Here is a 24,314-nt window from a genome sequence, read left to right on the forward strand (position 1 = left end):
ACACCCTTGATTGACGTATCGCGCCCGACTAGACAGTGAACGCGATCGACTACATCATCATCAAATGGCATCACCAAATTATGCAGAATAAATCCCCGAATCTAACTTGATATATACGACCGGCCCTGTTAAGCGAAATCGAAGAGCTAAAGGCTCAGGCGCCGCCATGGCCGAAGCAGCAGATCCAGACGGCGACACCACTATGGAGGTCATCTCACCAAAGCATCAGACATCATTCAGGGCACCTACGCTAGAGCGCATCGACAGCCTCGCGTCCATGGAGTCGCGCGTAGATCCGGATGCGCAAACAACTGTCACCGATTTTCTCGACTTTACCGATTACCTGCCTTCTGATGTTGTACGGTCCTTGATTCTGATCGGGAAACTCGACGAGAGGTACGCGGACGCTTCACTCAAGGTCAACGACTTGACAGAACAATGGGGTCAATTACCGAAAATCAACATGGAAGAGCGCCCGGCGCCAGTACAGCTCCGGGCCGACATATCTGAGCATCTCGACCTGGCCGTCAACTCTCGTGCCTTTGCGCACGCTGAAGCTGTCAGAATGGCGGATAACATTAATCGGCATTACAACAAGGCCAAAGTTTTGCTCTCAAAACTCAAGAGTATGAGGGATAACTACCCAACCGAGGAGCAGAAGAGTCCAGTTCAAACGAAATCACCACAAGCTGCCAGGAGCAAAGCGCTTAAGGCTGCAGACGGCCAGAAACATCGACGACCACAAGGGCCTAGAATCATTGTGCCAGGAGAAGTACTGGCGCCGTATGACATTGATCAGGATATCCTGACAGATGAAAGCGATGTAAGCTCGGACGATGATTCCGATACAACAGCGCCAAACCGAAGGACGCCTGGGCCAGCACCGCGGATCAAGCTTGTCAGCAATAAACTACCAAAAACACCTAGCCGTCTTGCTCGTCCAGTTACCTATGCTACGCCAGCCCTGAGCGAAGCGGCCGCTGCTAACAACGCCGCTCTGCTCCAGCCACCGCCTGACGACGCGGTTGTTGGTAGTCCCGATGCACCATGGTTACAGCTTACGCAGTACGAACTGGCCAAGTTGCGAAAACGCATGAAGAAGAACGCAACATGGACTCCAAGCGAGACCATGATTGCACGTGAGCTGAAGGCTCTTGGTCGTGGCCCTGACGCATATCACGAAGCTAAGAAAGACGCGAAAGAGAAGGGCGAACGATTCGAACCCGTAGTTCCTCAGGCAGTCGTGGATACTAAATCCGGAGAAAAACAGTTGCCAGCTGGCGCCTTGAGCCCCGACACCTTGTCAGCGGAAGAGGTTGCTACCAGTAATCGTGGTATGAAACTCAATGAGGCAAAGAAATTGAAACGTGAAGCTCTTGCCAAGATGGCAGCTGAAGAAGCAGAGGAGTCAGCTAGGAAAATGAACGAGGCCGCCAAGTTGTTTCTCGGAAACGGAAACGGCAGCAAAAACACTAGCAACAACGGCAATACGACCAACAATAACAATGGGAGTAATGGCACGCCAAAGACCCCAACGTCTGATACGCCCATTAAAGAAACCCCCAAGCCCACCAAGACTCGAGCAGCATCGCGGTCAACGAAGCGCAAAAGAGAACCAGAGCCCGAAGAGCCCACCGATATCAACGGGAGCGCTGAAAAGAACGAGAACCGGCCTCAGGTCAAGCGGACCAAAACAGAAACGCCGGTCCCTCCGCCTCCGCAACTCACATTAAGCAAGGGCCCAACCCCCGAGAACCCGGCACCGGCACCGGTACCTACAATTGCGCCCATTGACCATCCTGTGGTATCACATACCGAAACGCCTGTCCCCATACCCATTCCTGCCATGGCAACTAGGGGGTCGGCGAAGTCTCCAACACCCAATCCAGTTGCAGCGTCAAATGCTGGACCTACCAAGCCTCCTGGCCCTCCTCAAGAGACCCCAGTACCCTTGCCATTTTCCGAAGGACGAAAATCGGTTACTCCTGTACTGCCGCCGGTGAGGGAGAACACCAAAAGAGAAACTCGAGGCGATGCAGCAAAGAGGACACAGCAAGCACAACAACAGCAGGCAGAACCTCAGGCGATTCAAGCGATTCCTGAGGTGCCTGAAGAGGAAACTCTTAAATCTGAACCAAGAACATCCCCATTACTTCAAACAGCAACTGTACAAATTGCTGTTGCCCCTCCACAATCCCCTCCTCCCCCACCACCTCCTCAACATGCTCCTGAAGTAGCAAACAGACAGGTACCCTCTCGCGCGCCGACTCCTCGAATAACCCCTGGCCCCGAAGGCCTTGCCATCCGTCGACCGAGCTCTCGAGGTAAAGCTGCGAGTCAAGAGCCGCAGCTCTCGTTAGCGGCAGATCGCCCACGACGAGCGAGTACTGCTCGCAACACGCCTGCGCCCGAGCCTCGACCACCAAAGCGAACTAAGCGGCCTGCTCCTGGAATTGTTAGCACCACCAAAAGCGGCGGTAACAGCGCCGTTGGTAAGCGAAAGGCGCCACCTAAGAAGAAGGCTCGTCCTAAGAAGGACAGGGGGTCTGCCGAGGTTGAGCTGGAGGATGTAGATGATGATGGAAACCCCATCGATCCGGATGAGCCCAAGTATTGTCTTTGTAATAGGGTCAGCTTTGGCACAATGATTGCTTGCGAAAACTCCGAGGTATGCAACTCTTCAACAACAAACAGCCACTCACTCTCCACCTCAACACGGAATCGAAAGCAGGCGGATACGAAACTGACAAATGGGCAGTGCAAGCAAGAATGGTTCCACCTCGAGTGTGTTGGACTCACTGAAGTCCCTGCGCGTACAACTAAATGGTACTGTCCTGAGTGTCGAGTCAAACTTAATATTGGTGAAAGAGGTGAGGTCAGTGCTCGTGGGGTTAAGAAATGATAGGGCATGAAGCCATTGCAAATTCATGGGTTAGAGCGGGATCAGGTTTAAAGGTATGGGTTAAAGCGTTATATAGAGTTGCTTGTTACTCTCATACTGAGGAGGAAACTGGCAAAGGGATGATACCAAGGCGTTAGGATATGTTTTAACGATACATCAAATCGTGGGCAGCTCTAATGATCAAGTTGATGAGATTCGGACGTATGTATTTGTGATGCGTTGCAATTAGCCAATGGCTGTATTTATCTGTCGATAGTTACAGCAAAGAAATTCACGAGCGTGATTAGAAAGATCATTAATTGATGTCCCTTCTGCCTCAGTCTCTTGAGGTTTGTACACTTGTGGCTGTGCGACGATTACGCCACGATCTTGTAGTGGGGTGAGCGTCAACACCCCGCCATCATGGGTAGCTGCTCTTCAACAGTCCAGAAACTTCCATTTCAACAACTCTGAACCTTCTACACTTCTTTAACATAACCTACTACATTTTGAGTTATCCGAGGCTTGGACCGGAAAGTATAGAGAATGCCTGTTGATTATAGTAAATGGGTAAGCAGGCAAATCTATTAAGGTTCAAACAGTCGCTGACTAGCTATGTTAGGACGCACTGGAGCTCAGTGACGATTCCGATATCGAAGTGCACCCCAACGTCGATAAGCGATCGTTTATTCGCGCGAAGCAGAACCAGATTCATCAGGAGCGCCAACACCGAAAACTTCAGATTGAAACTTACAAGTACGAGCGCGTAGTCAACGATGGCTTGATCAAGCGCATTTCAGGCCTCTTGGCATCGCTCCGAGCTCATGCCTCTGAGGCAACCACCCGAAACCCGGCGGAGGTCGCTTTCCAAGCTGTCATGGAGTCAGCTGGAAACCCCAAGGATGATAAGCCTCCTGTACCACCTGAGGGAGTCCACACCCATGAGAAGGAGCAGCCGTCGTACACCAAGATGATGGCTACACTCCTGGACCAGGTCAACAAGGCTCTTGACGAGAAGAAGCCGGAGAACAGATACGAGGCCATGATTACCGAGATTCAGGAACATGAGGACAAGGTTACCAACTTGCAGAAAGAGCTCGAGATTAAGTTGGCCGAGCTCGAGAAGGAGGAAGGCCGAAAGATCACCAGCGAGGGAATTCACACAGGTTTCGACAGCTCGCATGTCGCCAAGTCTACGCCCGAAGACAAGAAGAAGGAGACTACGCAGGTGGAGCTCTTGAACCCTGACGCCGCCGCGGGATCTTCGTCGAGCTCGGGAGCTGAGAAGCAAGACGTCAAGATTGACGATGACAGTGATATTGAGTCTTCACCGGCCGGAAAGAAGTTTGGTACCATCAAGGCGAACGATTACCAGGCCAGTCTCCAGTTCCTGCTACAGAACCCCCAGCTTTTGGTTGAGAAGGAGACCGACGGTCTTCTTGTCCAGGCCTTTGATGCTGCTCTAGAGGGCAAGGATGACCTGTCGCGACAATACATTCATCAGGGACTTCTTCTACAGTACTGCCGGGCTCTTGGCAAGGACGGAGTTGGACTGTTCTTCAAGCGCATCATGACCAAGGGACACCAAGCGCAAGAAGTGTTCTACAAGGATGTGCAGGAGACGTACATGAAGATAAGGACCCGTTCTCGAGAGATCAAAGCGGAGCGAGCCAAGGAGGGCCAAACAGAAGGTGTCGAGCAGATCCAGCTGCACGCCGTGGAGCCTGGCACGGTCATCAACATCAAGGTCCCTGCAGCTGACAGCGAGGATCCCGAAGAGCAGGAAGCACGCGAGATCTTCGAGCATTTCTCTCCTGAAATGCGCAAGGCTCTGGAGACGGGTAACCTAGACGAGGTGAACAAGGTGCTGGGCGAGATGCCGATTGACGAGGCTGAGGAGCTCGTGGGTCTCTTTGGCGAGGTAAGCTTCAAGCACTTTAAAATAGAGTTGCGACACATGACTAACGATATTTTATAGGCCAACATTCTGAGTTTGGAGGAGCAAATTATCGATGCTACTACAGAGGAAGGAAAGAAGCAGCTGAAGGATATTGAAGCTGCGGCCTCGTCGGAAAAGAAGGAGGAATACGGTGACCCTGAGTAATGCACATGATGGATGGGGAAGAACCCTGTTAGCTTGGCGATCCGATGTACATGGGAATTTGAAGAGTGACAACAGTGGTATGGAGTAGATCGGATGAAGCCTGGCTATGCTAATTATCATAGAGAAAATAAGAATTATAGTATACCCCGAAGTTATGAGTCTTTATGAATGTGCATGTTAATGTTCTACTGTTGTAAATAATGCTATTTGACTATGCCTTTTGATAGATAGTGCACTGCTCAACGCTGTTACTAGTAATTTTACTCTTTGGCCGAGGTCAGCGGCTTAAAAATCAAATACCTTGTGGCGAGTTCATGTGAAAACCTCGTGTTGACAATATCGATTGATTCGATGGCTATTTAAGTATGAGGTGGTTATTTTTTTTGAGCCGCTTCGTGACGGGAAGCGGGAGCGGACATAAAAATTGATAAAAATAGAAGTGGATACCACCAACGTTTTTATGCTCAGCCTCCCGCCGCCACCACCACCAAGACATGTTGTCATATGCAGAGATGATCGTTATGCAGAGATTGTTAGTTGGTAGTCTTGAAACAAAAGAGGTTGGATAAAAGTTTGAGAGTATAGTGACTATACTATGTGTTGAGTTGATGATGAGTAAAATGCTTTTAATTTCAAGTCTTCAAGGATATGAGATTGAGTAAACAAACGAGATTCATGTCAATTTGTCATTAACGGTAAGGCGTTTTTTTCTTTTCTGCGCAACGTAAACACCCCGGAATGTGGCATGCTAGACGAGACGAGAGACACGGTCTCGGCTCCCGCATTTTGTCTACTATTTTCTTGGCAGTTGGGAAGTATCCGTAACATGATGCTTATTGTTTATGGGTGGCACCGTAAAGAGTGGAAAATAGATGGTTGGAGTTGTCGATCTCTTAATGCTCCAGCCGCATGACGTGGATTATCGGAAGATAAAGATAAAGAGAAAGTGAAAGAGAAAGAGTTGAATCTCAAACTGTACCTAAAACACTCTGTTTACGACATGGTTGCACTGCATAATAGAAAAGCCAAATAATCTTTTCTTAGTCTACCTGAGGCTATTGACTAGCCTACAGTCTGGGCTGTCTCGTTGATGTTTTGAAGCGCTGGTGACCAATGGGATATCTCCACTGCTGACGTTTCAAGGGGCGCAGCATCTCTTCTTTCTCGACTTGGCTTTTTCGCTTCGTTTGAAGATCATTTCGAGCCTCCAGGGGACCAACCACCAAAAAATTGGACCGGGGGGCGACGTCAGCTTCTAAAAGTACAGGGGGTCTTATGGAGTCCATCCTGCCCGCGGGCTGGTCCCCTTTAGACTTACGTACTTCCCATCCATCTATACTTGAATGCTTTCATCCTCTTTGTTCTCTTTTCTATTGTTTCTATAGAATATCATTTCACTTTTTTTTTATTACTTTTTATCTTTTATCTTTTTCTCACATAGACAAGTTCTTCTATTAACTAAAAGAAAAGAAAAGAAATATCAAGATGCTTCACTCTTCACTTCGCTCCATAGTGGCTGGAGTCCTCGCTGCCACTTCAGCTGTCTACGCTCTCCCACAATCAAACTCAGGATCAGGCTCTGGTTCAAGTTCGACAGCATGCAACAACTCTCCCGATCTTTGCGACCGCAACTACAACAACATCACCCACCTCGGTGCTCACGGAAGTTCCTTTCTAAGAGACGGCAAGGACGGCCTCTCAGCTGCAGGAAACCAAAACTTCAACGCCACAGATGCCCTCGACGCTGGTCTTCGTCTTCTTCAAGCTCAAGTCCACAAGGAAAACAACGCTCTTCACCTGTGTCACACCTCGTGTGATATTCTCGACGCTGGAACGCTTGAGAATTGGTTGAGCAAGATTAATGCTTGGATGGAGGCAAACACCAACGAGGTCGTTACCATTCTGCTAGTCAACTCTGACAGTGCCAGTGCCGACGAGTTTGGCAAGGCCATCAACGGTTCCGGCATTGCTGAACTGGCTTATGCGCCATCCAGCCAGAACGCTACTACCGAGTGGCCAACTCTCAAGTCTATGATTGATGCTAAGACGCGCCTGGTTACCTTTGTTACCAACATCGATGCTTCGACCCAGTACCCCTACTTGATGCCCGAGTTCGACTACGTCTTCGAGACTGCCTTTGAGGTCCCGGAACTAAACGGTTTCAACTGCACCGTTGACCGTCCCTCCAAGATCAGCGATGGCGCTTCAGCCCTGTCCAATGGCATGATGAGTCTGGTCAACCACTTCAAGTACCAAAGCCTTGCCACCAACAGCGACCTTTTCGTCCCTGATACCGAGAACATCGACACCGTGAACAGCGACGGTACTACCACAGACGGCGAGTTGGGCAAGCATCTCCAGGAGTGCCGGCAGGAGTGGGGTGCTGCCCCCAACTTTGTCCTTGTCGATTTCTTCGAGAAGGGCCAGGTCCTTGCTGCGACAGACAAGATGAACGGTATCTCTGATGCTACCGGTCGTGAGGAGGTCTCTTCAGATGAGTCTCTAGGCAGCACCAATGATAGACAAGTTGGCATGGTTGCCTTGACAGCCTTTGTTGCTGCTGCTGTACTCCTGGTGTAAACACACAAGCAACAATCTCAGAATGCCATCCAGCATTCAAACATCCCTTTTGTCTTTATTCTTTCACAAATACCACCATTCCTTTACACAGGTTCGATCCGACCCTGCCGTTTAATCCGGTTCGGTCACTGGGCATATAGCGAGGCGTTTTGGGGGCTAGCAAGCTTGGATTTTGATAAATTGCTCTCAAAACAAGCATGGAATTCTGTTTACATTGATAGATGTATGAACTCGGGGGCTACACATACATACGAGCATAGAATTGGAAAAGAAGGCTCATATAGATGGATGATATGATATACTGTCACCTCTTATTAAATGAAAAGGCATAAAGAAGCCGCCCTGCAAAGCAATATCAAGTTCCAATAATGATCCATAGTGAATGATAATGACTAACAAGATACATGGTTATCAGTAAATAATGCTAGTAATTTAAGCATCATGAAGTTGTTGTCTTTGGCTTATGTGACGTCTCTCCAGCCAATTGGCAGCGAGTTTTAGTTCCCCCAACTCCAGACCCATATTCTTAAACAACAGCATCAGCTCACTCTTCCACCCTCGACACAATTTCTCATTCTTCATAAACATCTTTCAAGACCTTTAATCATGGATTACCAAAGCCTTGCTACACCAGAGTCGTGTTACGTCGACTTTTGCCTTCTTCCTGTGAGTATACTCAGTCTATCCAGGCCTCCTTGGATCATGATACTCGCGAATCGACGGATACTAACATGTAACAGCTCGGAACAGGAACCGTTTCCGTTGCAGAGGATATCGCAGAGGTGCAAAAGGTCCTCAAGGCAAGTGGATTGAAGTATACTCTTCACTCTGCCGGTACCACAGTCGGTGCGTCATTTTGTTCCATTTCTTAACCAGCATGTTGTTCTCGCATGATGTTCTCGCATGATGGGCTTTGTAGATAACAGCAGCAACGACTGACATTCATCACAGAGGGCTCTTGGGATGAGGTTATGGCGGCTGTAGGAAAGGCTCATGCTGCTGTGCACAAACGCGGCGTGGTGAGAATCCAGTCTTCCATGAGAGTTGGTAGTCGGTAAGTTCAACCATCTCATACAAAGATATACTGTTACAATGTTTTACTGACGATGAGTTTACAGAACGGATAAGAAGCAGACTGCTGAGGAAAAGGTCAAGAGGGTGGAAAACATTTTGGCCAACGAGTCTAAGTAGTGGACAAAGGAACGAATTTACTATTGTATCTGAGGACATACCGTTCCAAGCATGGTGACAGAAGAGGTTACTGTGAATGGCATGACCGAGAGTATTGTGTGATGCTGGCACATGAACCAGGATGATGACTGAATGCTTTTATACTTTGGATCGTTGCCCCTTAGAACTTTGGGTGCCTGAACAGCTGGCGATGTCGATCTGTCGACTTGACCATGGTAGTCATTTGACAAAGAGATGTCCTTGCCAATATAGAAGAAATCAAGATGGCTTTCAACAGTATGGCAATTTGACATAACTGGAAAGCCGGCAAGACAGAACAGAAGCCTGCGTACGTTCAACAGCCTCAGATTTGTCACTTTGGTTGTGCATATAAGTTCAAAGTCCCAACGCCATCCTCCCATCCTACAGCAAAGAGTTGAAGTAAGTAAAGTCCACGAAGTAACCAGATATACCAAAGTGTTGCTCAGCAGCTTTCCTTTAATACAACCTAAGAAATTTGTGACTGAATACTCAGTTGTCAGTTGGCCTTGGAAATGACAATAAATTTATCTAGGTACCTATATTCGCTCGTATATCTGTCACGGACGACATCTGCACCGCGCCAGATATCACCAGTACCCCCCAAGCCTGTTGCCATTATTATTATGGACCAACCTTTCTTATACCCGTCGCATTATCCTCAAGATTTCATTTAACTCCTCTTTCAAAATAGCTTGATGAAGATACCTCTAATCAGAATACGCAGCTTCATATGACTTTTCTTAAGTGATCGAGGACATAGCAAGTGACAGATCTTTGTGCCTAGAAGCGAACCCCTGATTTCAATAACAGCACCATATATAAATTTAAGAGATAGATCGCCCAGTGGTTCATCCGTCGCATTCGAACGAATTATTGTTTCGATCATCTACCTAGATGTACCACTGCTGTTCCCAGTCCTCTCCTTCGTGGTTATTCGGTTAACCTCGCTTGGCTCAAGTATTTTGTTTGATGGTCATAACAAGAGCTCTCCATAATCGAGGAACAGTAACAAATATGTCTCATGCGTATTTCTGAAACCCGGTGACCGGCCGGGCTACAATGGAAATTGAATGCCACCGGCCTTCCTGCCACGGAGCTGAAATAATGAGACTTGTTCCGGGCAATAACGGACGGACGGTCTCAGATTTTGAACCGGAGTTGTCATCGGAGCGGAGGCAATCATGACGGCCAAGTATAGAATACGTACCCCGAGATCGGCTAAGCAGTTATGGGCAAATACTTTACATATTCCGGCTCCCGATTTTGGTGTCAGTTTATCGGCTCCGGCGGCTAGGCCGTTCTATCCATGATTGACCTTTTTGGTAATCATTTTTTGGTCAATAGTCTGTGGTTTCCATAGATAAAGCTAAAGATAAATGTTGACTAGAGAATACTCCATTACAGTCTATGTAATTCATTGATAACGTAGATGCACTCAGATCGTCTGTGGGACCGGCAATTGTTCCCGGTCAACGTCTCTTCTATTCTTCCCCCACATTCTGACGTTTCTTAAACATACCCTTCTTTTTGATAGTTCAAGGCCGGACCGGACCGGGCACTTGAAGCTTCGAACTCTGTAGAACAAACGCCTCCGGCTCAATTCAACATCTTTGTCCGTTTAATTACCGCCTGCGAACTCTCGATCAAAGATCTGAAAGAGTCCCCCTGCTTGCCCTGCAGCGGAGCGGGACTTTGCTGTGCGTCCAGAAACACCACGGGCCGGGGGTAGAAGCGTGGACTAGGCTGTGGCGATAGCTTCGTTGCCTCAACAAGGCCATTGAGGTTTTGAATGCATAGCAGATATGGCATTAAATCGCAGCAAGCTTATAACATATTTATAGAACCAGTGAAAAATTTCAGATTGTAGAATGAACTGTGCCACAGTCTGTTTCGACTTGCAATGTCCTTTGATGATCTATCTATACGAGTATACCAACTCTAGACTGAACCTCGTCAAATCTTTCGTCTCATATCCCCTGATTTGAACCATTCTAGCAAAACACATATGAAGATTTCTCTTCGCTGCGATAACCTATAGCTCTGGCAGTCCTTGGTATTGAGGCACTGCAGCTGTCTAACTTGAACCCCTTACTGCAAAGCCTTGACAGCACACCCATTCATTCCATATTCAATTAAGAAGAACCCGCTCTTAGAGGGTAGTAGCAGACGGCTGTACAGGTTCCTGAATCGACGCGCAGTCTGCTTCCACGCACGCCATAGTAAATCAACAAATTTGTCTATTCTTTCATAGAGGCTCATTCCTCTGTAAATAACTATCATCAGGGTATTCTGCCTCCACCTTTTGCCAACCGTACTTTTCTTCTTTTAACAACTCAACTTTTATGGATCAATGTTTGTCATGACCATCTTGGTAACTGTAAACTCATCAATGCCGTACTTGCTTCCTTCTCTTCCGAATCCACTCTGCTTGATGCCACCGAAAGGTGCGGCAGGATCGCTGAGCACACCTGAATTCATCATATTAGTAAAGCCATGAAGAACTTTTGATGAGAAAGACTTACCGCAGTTAACACCAATCATACCAACTTCCAAAGCCTCGGCCACTCGATAACATCGGTTCACGTTCTCACTGTAGAAGTAACCTCCTAGACCAACTTCACTGTCATTTGCCAGCTCGATAACCTCCTCCTCGGTGTCAAATGCAAAGAAAGCGGCCACTGGACCAAAAGTCTCTTCGCTGAAGATCTTCATGTCAGTCGTCATGTCGGTTAGCATCGTCATGCCAAAAAAGTTGGGTCCAAGATCCGGTAGACGCTCGCCACCGTGGATAAGCTTGGCTCCCTTAGAAATAGCATCCTCAACATGCTCAGCAGTCTTGGATACTGCGCGGCCATGGATAAGAGGACCGTGAGTTGTCTTCTCGCCGAAACCGTCTCCAACAACGAAGGTCTTGACTACGTCGAGGACCATCTGGACAAACTTGTCATAGATACTGCGATGCACAAAGATGCGATTGGCGCAAACGCAGGTCTGACCAGAGTTTCGGAACTTGGAGGCGATAATACCCTTGACAGCCTTTTCCAAATCCGCATCCTCAAATACAATAAATGGAGCATTTCCGCCTAGCTCAAAAGACAGCTTCTTGACTGTTGAGGAAGACTGGTTCATGAGGAGTCGACCGACGCCAGTTGAGCCGGTAAAGGAAACCTTCTTGACCTTGGGATGGGTCGTCAAGACTTTACCAACCTCAGCAGTGTTGTCCAGCGCAGTAATGATGTTAACAACGCCGGCAGGAATGCCAGCGCGGTGTGCTAGTTCAGCGAGTGCAAGAGCTGTCAGAGGGGCTTCAGCAGGAGCTTTAATAACAACGGTGCAGCCAGCAGCCAGCGCAGGTCCAGCTTTACGGGTAATCATGGCGGCGGGGAAGTTCCATGGCGCAATGAGACCACAAACACCCACAGGTTGCTTAATTGTTGATAGACGGCATGGTGGGTTTGATGCCTCGATAGTCTCGCCATAAATTCGAGGAGCCTCCTCTGAGAACCATTCAAAGAAGTTCGCAGCGTAGACAGCCTCTGTCTTTGCATCTGACCAAACTTTGCCGTTCTCAAGAGTGATGAGTCGCGCAATGTCGTCGGCATTTTCCATCATGAGATCATACCAGCGGCGGAGGTATCGGGCTCGCTGTCGCGCAGGTGTCTTGCGGTATGTTTTGTATGCGGTATCGGCGGCGATGATAGCGGCTTCGGTATCATTTGCGTCAAACTCGGGGCAGCTTCCAAGCTTTTCAAGGGTTGCAGGGTCTATAGAGGAAATAAGTCAGTATATCTGCAAGTATATCGATATTCAGGACTGCTGACTCTCGACAGAAAAGTCCTTGCCGGACTTTGCAGCTACCCATTGCCCATTGACGTAGCATGCGTTCTTGATGAGCGAAGGGTCGCTAAGCTGTGGGAAGATAAGATGTTAGTGATTTGATGTCGAATATTAGGGTGCAGATGAGCTGCATGATATGGTTGCCACACACCTTTGGAGAGGCCATGATGCTTGTCGGTTCGCTGTTGCTTTGTGGCTGCGATAACAGGATTGTGTATGTGACAGACCAAGACCTTGGATGTGGTAGACAACTTACCTATGATAGAGGAGATAGTATTCTTTCATATATGTGCTATCTATGAAAAGCTCTTGGTATTCTTGCTGACAATTCTTTCGGTTCCCCACGTCGCTTCCGGTGATGGTCTTGCACAATGGTGACAAATTATGATAAGAATTTGGCCGAGTTAGTAACTGCCGTGGTTAGTGCTACAGTAGCAGTGATGGTGACGCTGAATTGCAGACATCTCTATTGGATCTGATCTCCATGACCCGGTCCCGTGAACATTTTAGGAGCCGGGCCGGTGGGGGCGTGTATGATGGACTAGAGGGCGTTTATGAGGGGAAAAGGTTACAGCGGAGAAAATGGAGGTGGGGAGGAAACTTTGGTGGATGTCTCGGAACCGACGGTGGGAACCGGCGGGGGAGGATGGGAGCCGATAAGCTAAACCCCACGAAAATAGAGGCATGAGTAAAAAATAGGAAGCTTCTGGCGCCTCAATTGATAACGTACAGACAGTAGAAACACGGGCTCACATGGGGCATTAGTCAAGGATTGAGTGGAACATGTAACGATACTCATTTCATCATTCCGTAGGAGGTATGTACCTACTAGTATGAGAGGAAGTATGAGAGGGAGGTCTGGGGATTTGTGGATAGTGGGGTAAAGGTGGTTAAGCTCAACAAGTGAACTTCCATCCCGATCACAAGGACATCAAGAGGAACAATTTGAAAACCATTCCTATCACCAGTATAATCAATAAATTTACAGTTCAACAGAACAAGAAACAACAGTTGGACAGTGTAATACTCTATCGTATCGATACTTTTGCCAACAACCAATGTACACGTCTTCCTCGCTAAATCCACACTAATTGCTGGGTCTCTGAGGTGGCGTCCGAGCCTTATAATAGGTCCCGTGAGACGTTGCTCCGGCTCTGAGCCGGCCGGTCTCTCGACTCCGGCCCCACGAAGTCTCCATGAGCCGCAAACAATTGGCGATCGGCAGGGAGGGAGAAGCATATCGATGCCATCCATCAACATTTTTAAACAATGGCCGACATTTTTAGTGCCACCGGCTTCCGAAAGCTCCAGCTGCTTGCTACCTATAATAGCTCCCTCCCCCAGCTTCTATCCAACCTCGAATCTCTTCAGGTCATCTTATATCTCTTTCCTCATATACACACTTTGAGATACCCAGAGGAAACAAATACTTAATCTTTTACTACATTCACGATGCCTTCTTTCGTCGAGAACGCCGTTCGCACGGAGATCCCTGGCCCCGTCTCCAAGGCCAGCTCCAAGCGTCTTGATGCTATCTTCGATGCCCGTGCCGTTCACTTTGTTGTTGACTACGACAAGTCTCACGACAACTAGTAAGTGCCTTAGCAACACATCTTCGGAGAGTACAGAATTAACCATTTGCAGCATCGTCGATGTTGACGGTAACAAGTACCTCGATGTCTACGCTCAGATCGCCTCCATCCCCGTTGGCTACAACAACAACACCCTCATCGAGGCTGCCAAGTCCCCCGAGATGATCTCCGCTCTCGTCAACCGACCCGCCATTGGCAACTTCCCCTCCGACCAGTGGGTCGACATCCTCCGCAATGGTCTCATGAAGGTCGCTCCCAAGGGTCTCAGCTACATTTTCACTGCTCAGTCCGGATCCGAGGCCAACGAGCTGGCCTACAAGGCTGCCTTCATGCTCTACAGCCGCCGTAAGCGTGGTGATGCTGACTGGAACGAGGAGGAGATCAACTCCTGCATGGAGAACTCCAAGCCTGGCTCCCCTGAGCTCGCCATCATGAGCTTCAAGAACTCTTTCCACGGCCGTGGTTTCGGCTCTCTCTCCACCACCCGATCAAAGGCCGTCCACAAGCTCGACATCCCCAGCTTCAACTGGCCCCAAGCTCCTTTCCCTGCTCTCAAGTACCCTCTCAAGGATCACACCGAGGAGAACGCTGCTGAGGAGAAGCGATGCCTCGAGGAGGTCGAGCGTATCATGACCACATGGCACTGCCCCGTTGCCGGTCTTATCGTTGAGCCTATTCAGTCCGAGGGTGGTGACAACCACGCTTCTCCTTCTTTCTTCCAGGGTCTCCGTGACATCACTAAGAAGCACAGCTGTGTCCTCATCGCCGATGAGGTCCAGACCGGTTTCGGTGCCACCGGTTCCTTCTGGGGCCACGACCACTGGAACCTGAGCTCTCCTCCTGACATGGTCACCTTCTCCAAGAAGGCCCAGACTGCTGGCTACTTCTTCGGAAACGAGATGCTTATCCCTGACAAGGCCTACCGTCAGTTCAACACCTGGATTGGTGACCCAGCCCGTGTCATCATGTGCAAGGCTGTCATCCAGGAGATCCTTGACAAGAAGCTGGTTGAGCAGACTGCTCGCGTCGGTGGCAAGCTGTATGCCGAGCTTGAGAACCTCGCTACTAAGTATCCCGAGCACATCCAGAACCTCCGAGGAAAGGACCAAGGTACTTTTATCGCCTTCGACACCAAGGATCCCGCTGGCCTCGTCCGCTCTATGCGCCACATCGGAGTCAACATCGGTACCTGCGGCAAGAACACTGTTCGTCTCCGACCCATGCTCATCTTCAACGAGGAGCACATCCCCGCCCTCGTCGGTGCCTTTGACAAGGTTATTGGTGCTATGTAAAAAGATTATGCACTTGGTTTTCGAAAAAGAATGGAGGGTTAAGCATCAAATTTGTCACTAGCGTTGCATTGCTGTTTTACTGTTTTATACACACAAGGCTTGTTACTCGGAACGCCTTGGGGAAAGGAAAAGGAGTGGGATACCGATATTGTTTAGCTGGTAGTATACCCGGTGAAACAGGCGTCATCTGAGACGGACTGGATCTACACAATAAGTACTTTGAGGATATGAGGAATGATAAAAAGAATTACCATTTACTTCATGACTTTTCTTATATCTTATAACTCATGTGAAGCTTGACTAATCAGTAGGGACCTCTGTTAAAAGTTTACAACAAATGGGGCTTGAACGCCCGACCCATCGATATACAACGACCTGCACGATGAAACAGATTTGGCATAAATCCAAGCCACATTTGATGCACCGCGCTTCTCTCGGCAGCGCTCTTGGTTATCGAAATGTTGCAATATCACGAGCGAACATTCTAATCACCGACTATCTATCAGCCTGTCACACTACAACACGATCGAGTGCCATCAAAACTACTGAGGTCAGCCGCTAGGTCAGTAAAAGACATACTCCGATTCTGATGAACAAGGTGTGTTATTGCACCGTTTCACTGAACCAGGGATACATAGACTGGGATACGTGCCGTGGCTTGCGATAGCAAGTAAAAAGATAGAGACTTGCATTTGCTGAAAGCCTTAGTTTGGCGGATACACGGCAAAAGCAATGTGTGTACATGCCAAGGACAATGCAGAGAGGGAGTATTCCTGCCGGATTTGATCGGCTGAGTGAGAGCACCAACCAGATGTTGGTTAAGAGGCTGGTGCTGCATATACCGCACGCAAGATGCAATCTCTAGATTCAGATTCCTTTTCCACATCCCCGGACGTCAGCTCCTTTGCTAGGGTGTCAGGCTCGTTCCATTGGCTGCGAAGCTTTTACCACGTCTTGGAAAGGAATTTGTAAGAGAAGCGGTTGGTGTTTGAGTAACAGCCACGAGGTAAGATGTGGTGGATGTGCAGCTGAAGAGTTATGCGAGCCATTGACAGTCGTTAGGAGCGAGGAGTCATTGTCGGGTCCGAGATGATGACACTCGGATTGCCGAAGAGATTATCTGTTTGTTATAATTCGGAGTATGTGTCGGCGTGTTTCGTGCCGTTGATAGACGACATACTCTGCATGGAGGTGACGATCCAGAACTGCCGATGCCCCTGCTCGGAACCGACAAACCAAACCCCATGACCACACTGGAAAACTGAAGAGACAACAAGGCTAAGGACGTGGGTTTAAGACCCAGATGTGTTGGTAGGTATAATTACCCAATTTGTCCGATTCGTCCTAGAGCTTGAGCAGCAATCAGACGCACAATGAGCACATAAGCAATAGTATAGCATCTTACCCATAATGAGTCTATGAGATCTTGCATATCGAATGAGTACCGTGCTCAATGTTTGATTAGTGCTTGACCCCACAAATACCAGGATATGGTCTGTAAAGCTTTCCTTGTCGCTCTGCATGCATTTCCTAAGTAAAGTGAGGCGTTGGTGGTCTGTGAGTTGAGATATGTACAGCATCGTACGAATACAAGTTGGGTAGAGCATTGTAGGCGGTCACTTTGGTGTCTATGCTTATTGATATTATCAGTGATATATATATATATATATGTATGCTTGCAAGGTATATGACTATATAAACAGATAGCGAATATAGTGTTGACTGGTGTCGAAGTTGACTGACTCGGTAGCCCAGATAGCTAGACCCTTGTCTGTCTGTTCCATGTAGCATTTGCCCCAGGTTTAAAACATGCAGTCATTCGTTTATACCAAAAACATAGTGGGCTCGGCTGATCTGGAGCCAAGACAAATCGGCTTTTCTTTTGACGCAAGGATTTGGTTGACATCTTACGATTCGAGAATTGTCTCAGAATCCTCTCAAGACCAATGACTTGGTGATGTTATACTCTCCGCCCCGCTCCGCTCCGCTTTGGAAAGAGAGAGCTTGAGATGATCCTTGAAAGACGCCTGTCTACTATCTCACTAGCACTACTGTATCACTTTGTCGGGATCGACAGCCAACCGCATTCAAGCGCATGACAAGGTACAGAGCATTGCATCCTGAAGAAGCCGAAGTCTCGACCCTTCCCTTCTCCCGCTTTGAAAGAAACAAAGCGAAACCATGTCTCGTCATCTCTGTAGCCAATGGATCTCCCGCACCAACCAACTTATTCCAGCTGGGCTTGCAGCAACATCAACAACTACAAGCTTCTAACGGGTCCAGGGTTGGTGCAGTGTGACCTTGCATAGTTTATTAGCGCTATTCCCAGCTCCCTAGAGATCGGGCAGCCTGCAAGCTCTCAGCTCAATGGTTCATGGTGTCTACTATCTATATTGAAGACAATCCCATGCCGTGGCTTCAAATCGATAGCATTCCAGGATAAATTATATTAGTATCACGTTAATTTGTCTCCAATAATTGTATCTCCTCCATTCAGCCTTGGCTCACTTACAGGACAGGTTTCAAAGACAAGGTGAATCCAATCCTGCGGTTCCGCTAACGGGACTAGTCCTGGCAAGGCGCTAGTTTATAGGTGCTCCCCGCGTGTCTTTGGATTCCTTCCACTGTACCTGACTTTATTCCTCCTGTCTCTCACTTACTCGAACTTGACTTGTTTCAACCAGCAAGACGATCTTGTTTCGACCAATTCTACCATAACGGTGCTGTTTCTTACTTCACTATATACCCAGCATATCCGCTTCTGTATCAAAATCTCAAAGAGAGGGAAGAAGCAAAGTAAAAGCACAGAAATCCGCCAAGTCTGACACCATCAATCAATCCGAACCCCTTCCTGCCTGCAAGAGTTGCTTCTGGAAAGCTGATTCTTACCAATTGCATTGGCCAACGTCCAGTCACTGTGCTGCGCTACGCTACACTACGCCGAGTTGCGCATCCACTCACAAGGGTCCTGGATGGAACCATTCGCTTCCAAAACCTCCAGCTACTGAGCCTAGCCTTGATCTACCTTCACCTGTCCGTGGGCCGTAAAACCACTTCGATCCGCTCAACTTAGACCATCAATTCCAATTACCACCGACCCTTCGAATCCCGTCATACGTCGCTCTTGTGTCGCCGCGTCCCAATCCCAAGCTCCCGACACATTTTGCTGGGATCTACGGGCCTCCCGTCACTCGAGGTCCCGGGATTCCTTCAGCTCCGCCAGTCGCAACTCGAAACCGGCCCCGCGCTACTGTACCTGGCGCATCTCCTTGTGACGGGAAATGGACCAGCAACAACAAAACCTGCAGAAGAACAGGCAGCGCCAAGCCGAAAGAGAGCGCAAACGAGCCCTTCGAGCGTACGTTCCCATCGAATGCGCAGTTATCTATCCGATTGCGCGCCCAAGTTCCAGGTCAAGAAGGCACAATGTAGCACAAGGTGCCTGGATGTCTCCTTCTCGACCTCGAACCTTGGATGTGCTCAACCAAGCTCATACCTGTCGCCTATTTACATGTTGCTTATAACAAATCCCGGAAATCCCTTTACTAACTTGACCGGTTATAGTTGCGACGGCTGCCGACGTCAGAAGGAGAAATGTGATGGTGGTGTGCCATGCCGAAGGTGCACGCGCCTGCGTCGACAATGCGAGTTTCTGGGCCCGACTGCTCGAGATGGTGAAGGTGGCGATGGCTCTGGAAAGTAAGTCATGGAGCTGTCCTCCAGTTCTTTGAAAATCTTCACGGTTACTGACACAGGTATCGCATGTGTGTAGGAACCGAAATGGTGCAAGTAACACTGAGCTTCTCCAGCGCATCTCTTGCATGGAAAAGGTCATCACACATTATGCTGGCAACGTTACTCTAGACACAGAATCGCTAAAATCCATGGCTACGGCAATTGATAACAAAACCTTTGATGCGTCCCGATATCAACGGCAGGCCCCGGTCATGGATTCTCCAAGCTCCGAGTATCTAGGAGCGGATGACGAGAATTACACCGTGCAACCCCTTGACAATAACACTACACGTAAGTCTTACTGTGCTTGGTGAGATGTCGCATTGCTAATCCAATTGGCAGACTACTCAGGCGAGTTCTCTCATTGGAACTTCTCAATGCGAATAAAACAGTGGATTGAGCAATGTGTCCCAGAGCGCCATGTATGACTCCTACCTTACCTGACAAGACAACTAAAATTAACCATTATCAGGATGCACCGGGTCCCCTCAGTTTCAAAGAATATTACCGTGCTGAGGAACTTCAGTCGGCCAACAACACACAGGCATCACTTTCTGCTTTGCCACCTCGATATGTTGCTGATTTTCTGGTTCAAGCATTCTACAAGCATGCCGAAACCAACTACTTTTACGTTGAACGTGGGTGGCTCATCGAACAGATAGATCTCATCTACCAAAATCCCGGTGCCTTTTCTCGACGCGAAGTCGGTACTCTCTGCATGATATGGATCATCTTTGCTATCGGTACTCAGTACGCATACCTGGATTCAGTCACCGGTAGAGATGCACACGGAAAGTCTAATGACTCGAGCCCATTCTCTGAGGATACAATTGGTGTGATGTTCTATCAACAAGCCTGCAAACTTGTTCCCGATGCCATCACAGTGGCGTCACTGGAAAGCGTTCAGGCTATTCTGCTTATTGGTATCTACGCCTTGCCGCTTGACGCGTCAGGACTGTCATACATCTACCTCAATCTCGCAGTGAAACTTGCGATCCAGAATGGCATGCATAGAAAGTGGCCTGCTGAAGGTCTTGATCCTTATGTTCGCGAAACGAGGAATCGTGTGTGGTGGACAGCCTACACTACGGAGAAGTATGTTTACCTGGCATAATATTTCTTATTTGAAGACTAACCTCTCAATAGGCGAGTTGGCATTTACCATGGACGGCCACTATCTATCCAAAGTAAGGACGTGGATGCAGATATGCCTGTGGATCGACCAGACATCATGCCATCAAATGCTACCAATATTGCGCACATGCTCGCAACCTTACGATTGAACCAAGCCCTTGGAAAAATCGCACATGAGATGTATGTCATTATACTATGATGGGCTATTGGCAATTCAGAAGCTAATTATTGACACAGCTCGGTGCTTCGAACCTCACAGAAGCACGGGATGAATGAGGGTCTGCAGCGAGTGATTGACATGAAAGAGGAGCTTCGAAAGTGGTGGGACTCCCTTCCCGAAACTGCATACCGTGACGAAGTAAATCCTCAGAACCCGATTTCGCGAGCAGATACACATCTCAAGCTGGAGTATTGCCTTTTGCGGATGTATGCTGGGCGACCATTCATCTTGCCTCGCGAAGTCGTTCGCGGTAACGGGAGTACTTCGAGTTCACCCGCCGACTCTAACAGCCAACGCCCCAACACTCCGCACAAGTCAAATCCTCGCTCAATCCTGGTAGCCGACTGCGTCGAAGCTGCTTTGACTATTATCGATACCTGCCATCTACTTCAGAGCACTATTGGTCTTGCGCGCGCCTCCTATACGGAATTCAGTTCTTGCCGTGCTGCCCTACTTGTCATCATTACTCAATGCTTACAAAGGAAGACGGACCGGTTGCGTGACGCTCTGCGCATTGGCATGGCAATGATAAAGGAGATGTCGGCAGGTGGAGAGTCAGCCAGATCTGAAGCATCCCTTATCGAAGTTTTCGAGCGTGCTATATCACGACTTGACGCCACCATGGACTCGTCTGGCCGGGAAACTGATTACTCGCGATTCAAAAAGTGGGAGTTGTTATGGAAGAACGATGGGCCTGTACAAGATTTCAGGCCAGAAGAATCACCTGAGAGCTCGATGCCGTTACCGCAGAACCCAAACACCTTCTGGAGAGGGAGCATAGGCAACACTGCGCGACCTGGTATGCCAGCCATGCATGCTGCAAGTCCATTTGTGGGGATGGATGCGAATTTCCCATCCGTGCCTCAAGTGATGGATGAGTTTTCGACCCTGTTTGGATACGGGTTTGGACCAAGCCCTGAAAACATGGGCGGAACAGCTAATGGAGGCATGTGGATGGGACCATGAGTGGCTGGTTGTCCTCACAGCTCACATTTCAGAAACAACGGGGGAGGACATGCCAGCCAGTTTGACTTACTCTCTCTGAAGACGCAATATTTTGCTGAAAGGTTGAGAATCAAATTTCAAGATGTACAACCTTTTGGGTTCATCCAGAGCCATTACAGACACAAGAGTGCTGTATTCCGCAGAGGGTTTAGGTGGGAGAATCCCGTCCTTGCCGAAACGGCAGGGTTTGAAGTGCATTTCCCTAACAGGATGGCAATGCTGGTGAGAATTGGACGGTGGTCAGTTTTATTACATCTGGCAATCTGAGGATATTTCGAATCTCTGATCTTGTCGGCTCCTCTGGCGTGCAATTGAAAGAGATAGAAGCGCAGTGGGAGATATACCCCGATATTTGGTTGCTTCAATAGTAGATATGGAACCGTACAATCTGTTCCCGGGATATCTAGAGTCACTTTGACAATCTTGGGATTGTGAAAGAATGCTCAAGAGCCATAGCATCTTGCATAGGCTCCATTCTGGTTTAACATACGTTTAAATCGGTTGAAACCCTTGCTTAGCTGGCAACGAGGCAACAATCATCCAAAGAATAAGAAAATACGTTAGCATAGCACATTTCGGTGCTCAAAACCATAACAAAAGTTATGAATATTATAATACTATTATTTATCAGTTATACTTAGTAGCCTAGGCACGTCAAAATACCATCAGAACACTTCCAAAAGCAGAGACATGATCGGATAATCAAAGGTTCATTCGGGAATTGAAACAGGCATCATAATGGATTAGGCTGTTAATAACTACTAATACAGATCCTCGCTCCTACACTATACAACCATGAAATTGCAGATTCCCACTGCTTGCTCTCGGACATATCCTTACACGTATTAAAATCCTAACAACGGCTTTAAGCTCGCTGTGTCTGTCGCTTTTGGCTCTTGCGCATCTCCTTCTCCCTCTCCTTCTCGAGGTATCGCTTCTGAGCCTTGGCGTCGAGACCCTTGAGCTCAGCATCACGCTTAGCCTTACGGGCCTTCTCCTTCTCAAGAGCAAGCTCTTCTTGGCGCTGGCTCTCGGCAGTCTTCTTGATCTCGTTAATGGCGTGGTCACGAATGGTGCGGACCTTCTTGGTGACTTCAGGGCGGAAGTGGGCAACCTTGACAAGGGCGTCGGGGAGCTGGAGGTAGTGCGAGAAGAGAGGCAGGAGGGTATCGTAGTTTTCTCCGGAAGGAAGAGAGTACTTGAGGAAGAGTCGCTTGCGAGGAGTGGTCTCCTCAAGAGTAACAGGCTTGTCAATAGGCTGGTCGGAGATGATCAGGTACTCGAAGTGGTCGCCAGCGGCTTCAACAGCAGCAATAAGCTCAGGGGTAAGAAGGGTGTCGGTGATCTCGGCGCTCTCGCTCATGACAGTGAGCCAGACAGGAAGCTTGGGGTTATCCTTGGTGAAAGTGAGAGAAACGTCGTATCGCTCGTCACGGACTCGGCGCATGACGTCCTTGTGGACGATACCCCAAACAAAGCCATCGTAGGTGCTCTTGTTATCCTTACGAACCTCGGCACCGGGAATAGAGGGAACAGTGAGACTCTCCTTGCCATCGAAGGGGTAGGTCAGAACCTCGGCGACATCCTTGGGAGCGGCAACAGACTCGACGAAGAAGCCGGCGAGGTGCTCGAAGCAGTTGACAATGGGGTTGAACTTCTTGGTCAGAGTAAGCTTGACATCGGTGAAGGCCGTGTTCTGTCGACCGGTAGCGTAGGTAGCGAACTCAAAGAGGGACTTCTCCTTGATGAGGGTATCGGTGTTGAGATTCTCGTTGTCCACGGTGGGAACACCACCGAAGCCGACAAGAGCGTACTCCTTCTGGATAATGGGAGCATGAGCACGCATCCAGCCCTTGGCCCTGGAGCGGTTACGACGAGCGCCGATCATATGGAACAAGAAGATGAAACTCGAGACAAGGAGGATGAGGCCCTCCATCCTGAACTCGGAGATGGAGTGACGCTCATGGACGTTGTACCACTTGGTGTAAGGAGCCTGAGTGGCAGCGGCAGCAGCACTTCCAACTGTCGCATCCTGGGTTCCGACCTCAGGAGCTGGACTGGGAGCTTCGGCAAAGTCGGCGAAGTCTATATAAGTGGTCGCGTGTTAGCCAAGTCAAGTCATGATAGTGACATAGTGCTCTGACGTCCCCCCTCTTTGCGCGTCGCAATATTGCGCAATTGAGAAGGGACCAATTGGTTTGTTTTTACTTACCCGAGTCTGGGCTCGCGGCCTCGGGGGCCTTTTCGCCTCCAAAGGCGTTCTTGAGGAAAGAGGCCATTTTGCCAATGGTTCAATGGAGAGGGAGACAAGGTCGGAGGGGAGGTTAAAGAAGAAAGGAAAGGAAAGGCCACGCGAGGCACAAGAATGGGGGATTCAATGCGGAGAGCTTAGCTTGGCAAAGGTGGAGACGAGCTGTCTGTTTGATGGCATCTGGATCCTGCAGCTAACTGGAAGAGGCATCTGAATTCAAATTAGCCACTTACAAGGACCTTTAAATATTGGTGCTGATGTTGGACTATGGACATATTTTGTACATATAGATTATTATGATACTAACAATTGACTTTATTCTCGCTTCAACGGCCATCTAAGCTTAGTAGAACGTAGCGAGCGAGTTACAGGGCGTGATCAACCGACAACGTTTACTACAGGGGACATGGGCAGCAACTTCTAAGTAAGCCATCAATGTACGTTGATTGATTCAAAGATCAACATGTTCAT

The 24,314-nt window shown here is 48.7% G+C and overlaps 6 protein-coding genes across 6 annotated transcripts; 4 read left to right on the plus strand and 2 right to left on the minus strand.

Moving 5' to 3' along the window:
• Nucleotides 1-6,470: 6,470 nt before the first annotated feature.
• FPOAC1_010463 (uncharacterized protein) lies at nt 6,471-7,565 on the plus strand (the record flags this gene model as incomplete). Its single annotated transcript, XM_044854854.1, has 1 exon — nt 6,471-7,565. One exon carries the CDS (start codon nt 6,471-6,473, stop codon nt 7,563-7,565), a length of 1,095 nt encoding a protein of 364 aa, XP_044702167.1.
• A 606-nt stretch (nt 7,566-8,171) lies between these two features.
• FPOAC1_010464 (uncharacterized protein) lies at nt 8,172-8,756 on the plus strand (the record flags this gene model as incomplete). The annotated part of the gene is made up of 4 exons (XM_044854855.1): nt 8,172-8,231; nt 8,306-8,411; nt 8,517-8,619; nt 8,684-8,756. 4 exons carry the CDS (start codon nt 8,172-8,174, stop codon nt 8,754-8,756), a joined length of 342 nt encoding a protein of 113 aa, XP_044702168.1.
• Nucleotides 8,757-11,117: 2,361 nt separating this feature from the next.
• FPOAC1_010465 (uncharacterized protein) lies at nt 11,118-12,780 on the minus strand (the record flags this gene model as incomplete). Its single annotated transcript, XM_044854856.1, has 4 exons — nt 11,118-11,245; nt 11,300-12,541; nt 12,599-12,686; nt 12,766-12,780. The coding sequence occupies 4 exons, from the start codon at nt 12,778-12,780 to the stop codon at nt 11,118-11,120; spliced, it is 1,473 nt and encodes a 490-aa protein (XP_044702169.1).
• A 1,286-nt stretch (nt 12,781-14,066) lies between these two features.
• On the plus strand, nt 14,067-15,498 carry FPOAC1_010466 (uncharacterized protein; the record flags this gene model as incomplete). The annotated part of the gene is made up of 2 exons (XM_044854857.1): nt 14,067-14,206; nt 14,259-15,498. The coding sequence occupies 2 exons, from the start codon at nt 14,067-14,069 to the stop codon at nt 15,496-15,498; spliced, it is 1,380 nt and encodes a 459-aa protein (XP_044702170.1).
• A 3,281-nt stretch (nt 15,499-18,779) lies between these two features.
• FPOAC1_010467 (uncharacterized protein) lies at nt 18,780-21,553 on the plus strand (the record flags this gene model as incomplete). Its single annotated transcript, XM_044854858.1, has 7 exons — nt 18,780-18,856; nt 19,063-19,197; nt 19,271-19,524; nt 19,576-19,655; nt 19,706-20,328; nt 20,380-20,547; nt 20,605-21,553. 7 exons carry the CDS (start codon nt 18,780-18,782, stop codon nt 21,551-21,553), a joined length of 2,286 nt encoding a protein of 761 aa, XP_044702171.1.
• Nucleotides 21,554-22,457: 904 nt separating this feature from the next.
• FPOAC1_010468 (uncharacterized protein) lies at nt 22,458-23,871 on the minus strand (the record flags this gene model as incomplete). Its single annotated transcript, XM_044854859.1, has 2 exons — nt 22,458-23,677; nt 23,805-23,871. 2 exons carry the CDS (start codon nt 23,869-23,871, stop codon nt 22,458-22,460), a joined length of 1,287 nt encoding a protein of 428 aa, XP_044702172.1.
• Nucleotides 23,872-24,314: the final 443 nt, after the last annotated feature.

The sequence above is a fragment of the Fusarium poae genome, chromosome 4 (assembly GCF_019609905.1).
Source record: "Fusarium poae strain DAOMC 252244 chromosome 4, whole genome shotgun sequence".
Classification (NCBI taxonomy): domain Eukaryota; kingdom Fungi; phylum Ascomycota; class Sordariomycetes; order Hypocreales; family Nectriaceae; genus Fusarium; species Fusarium poae.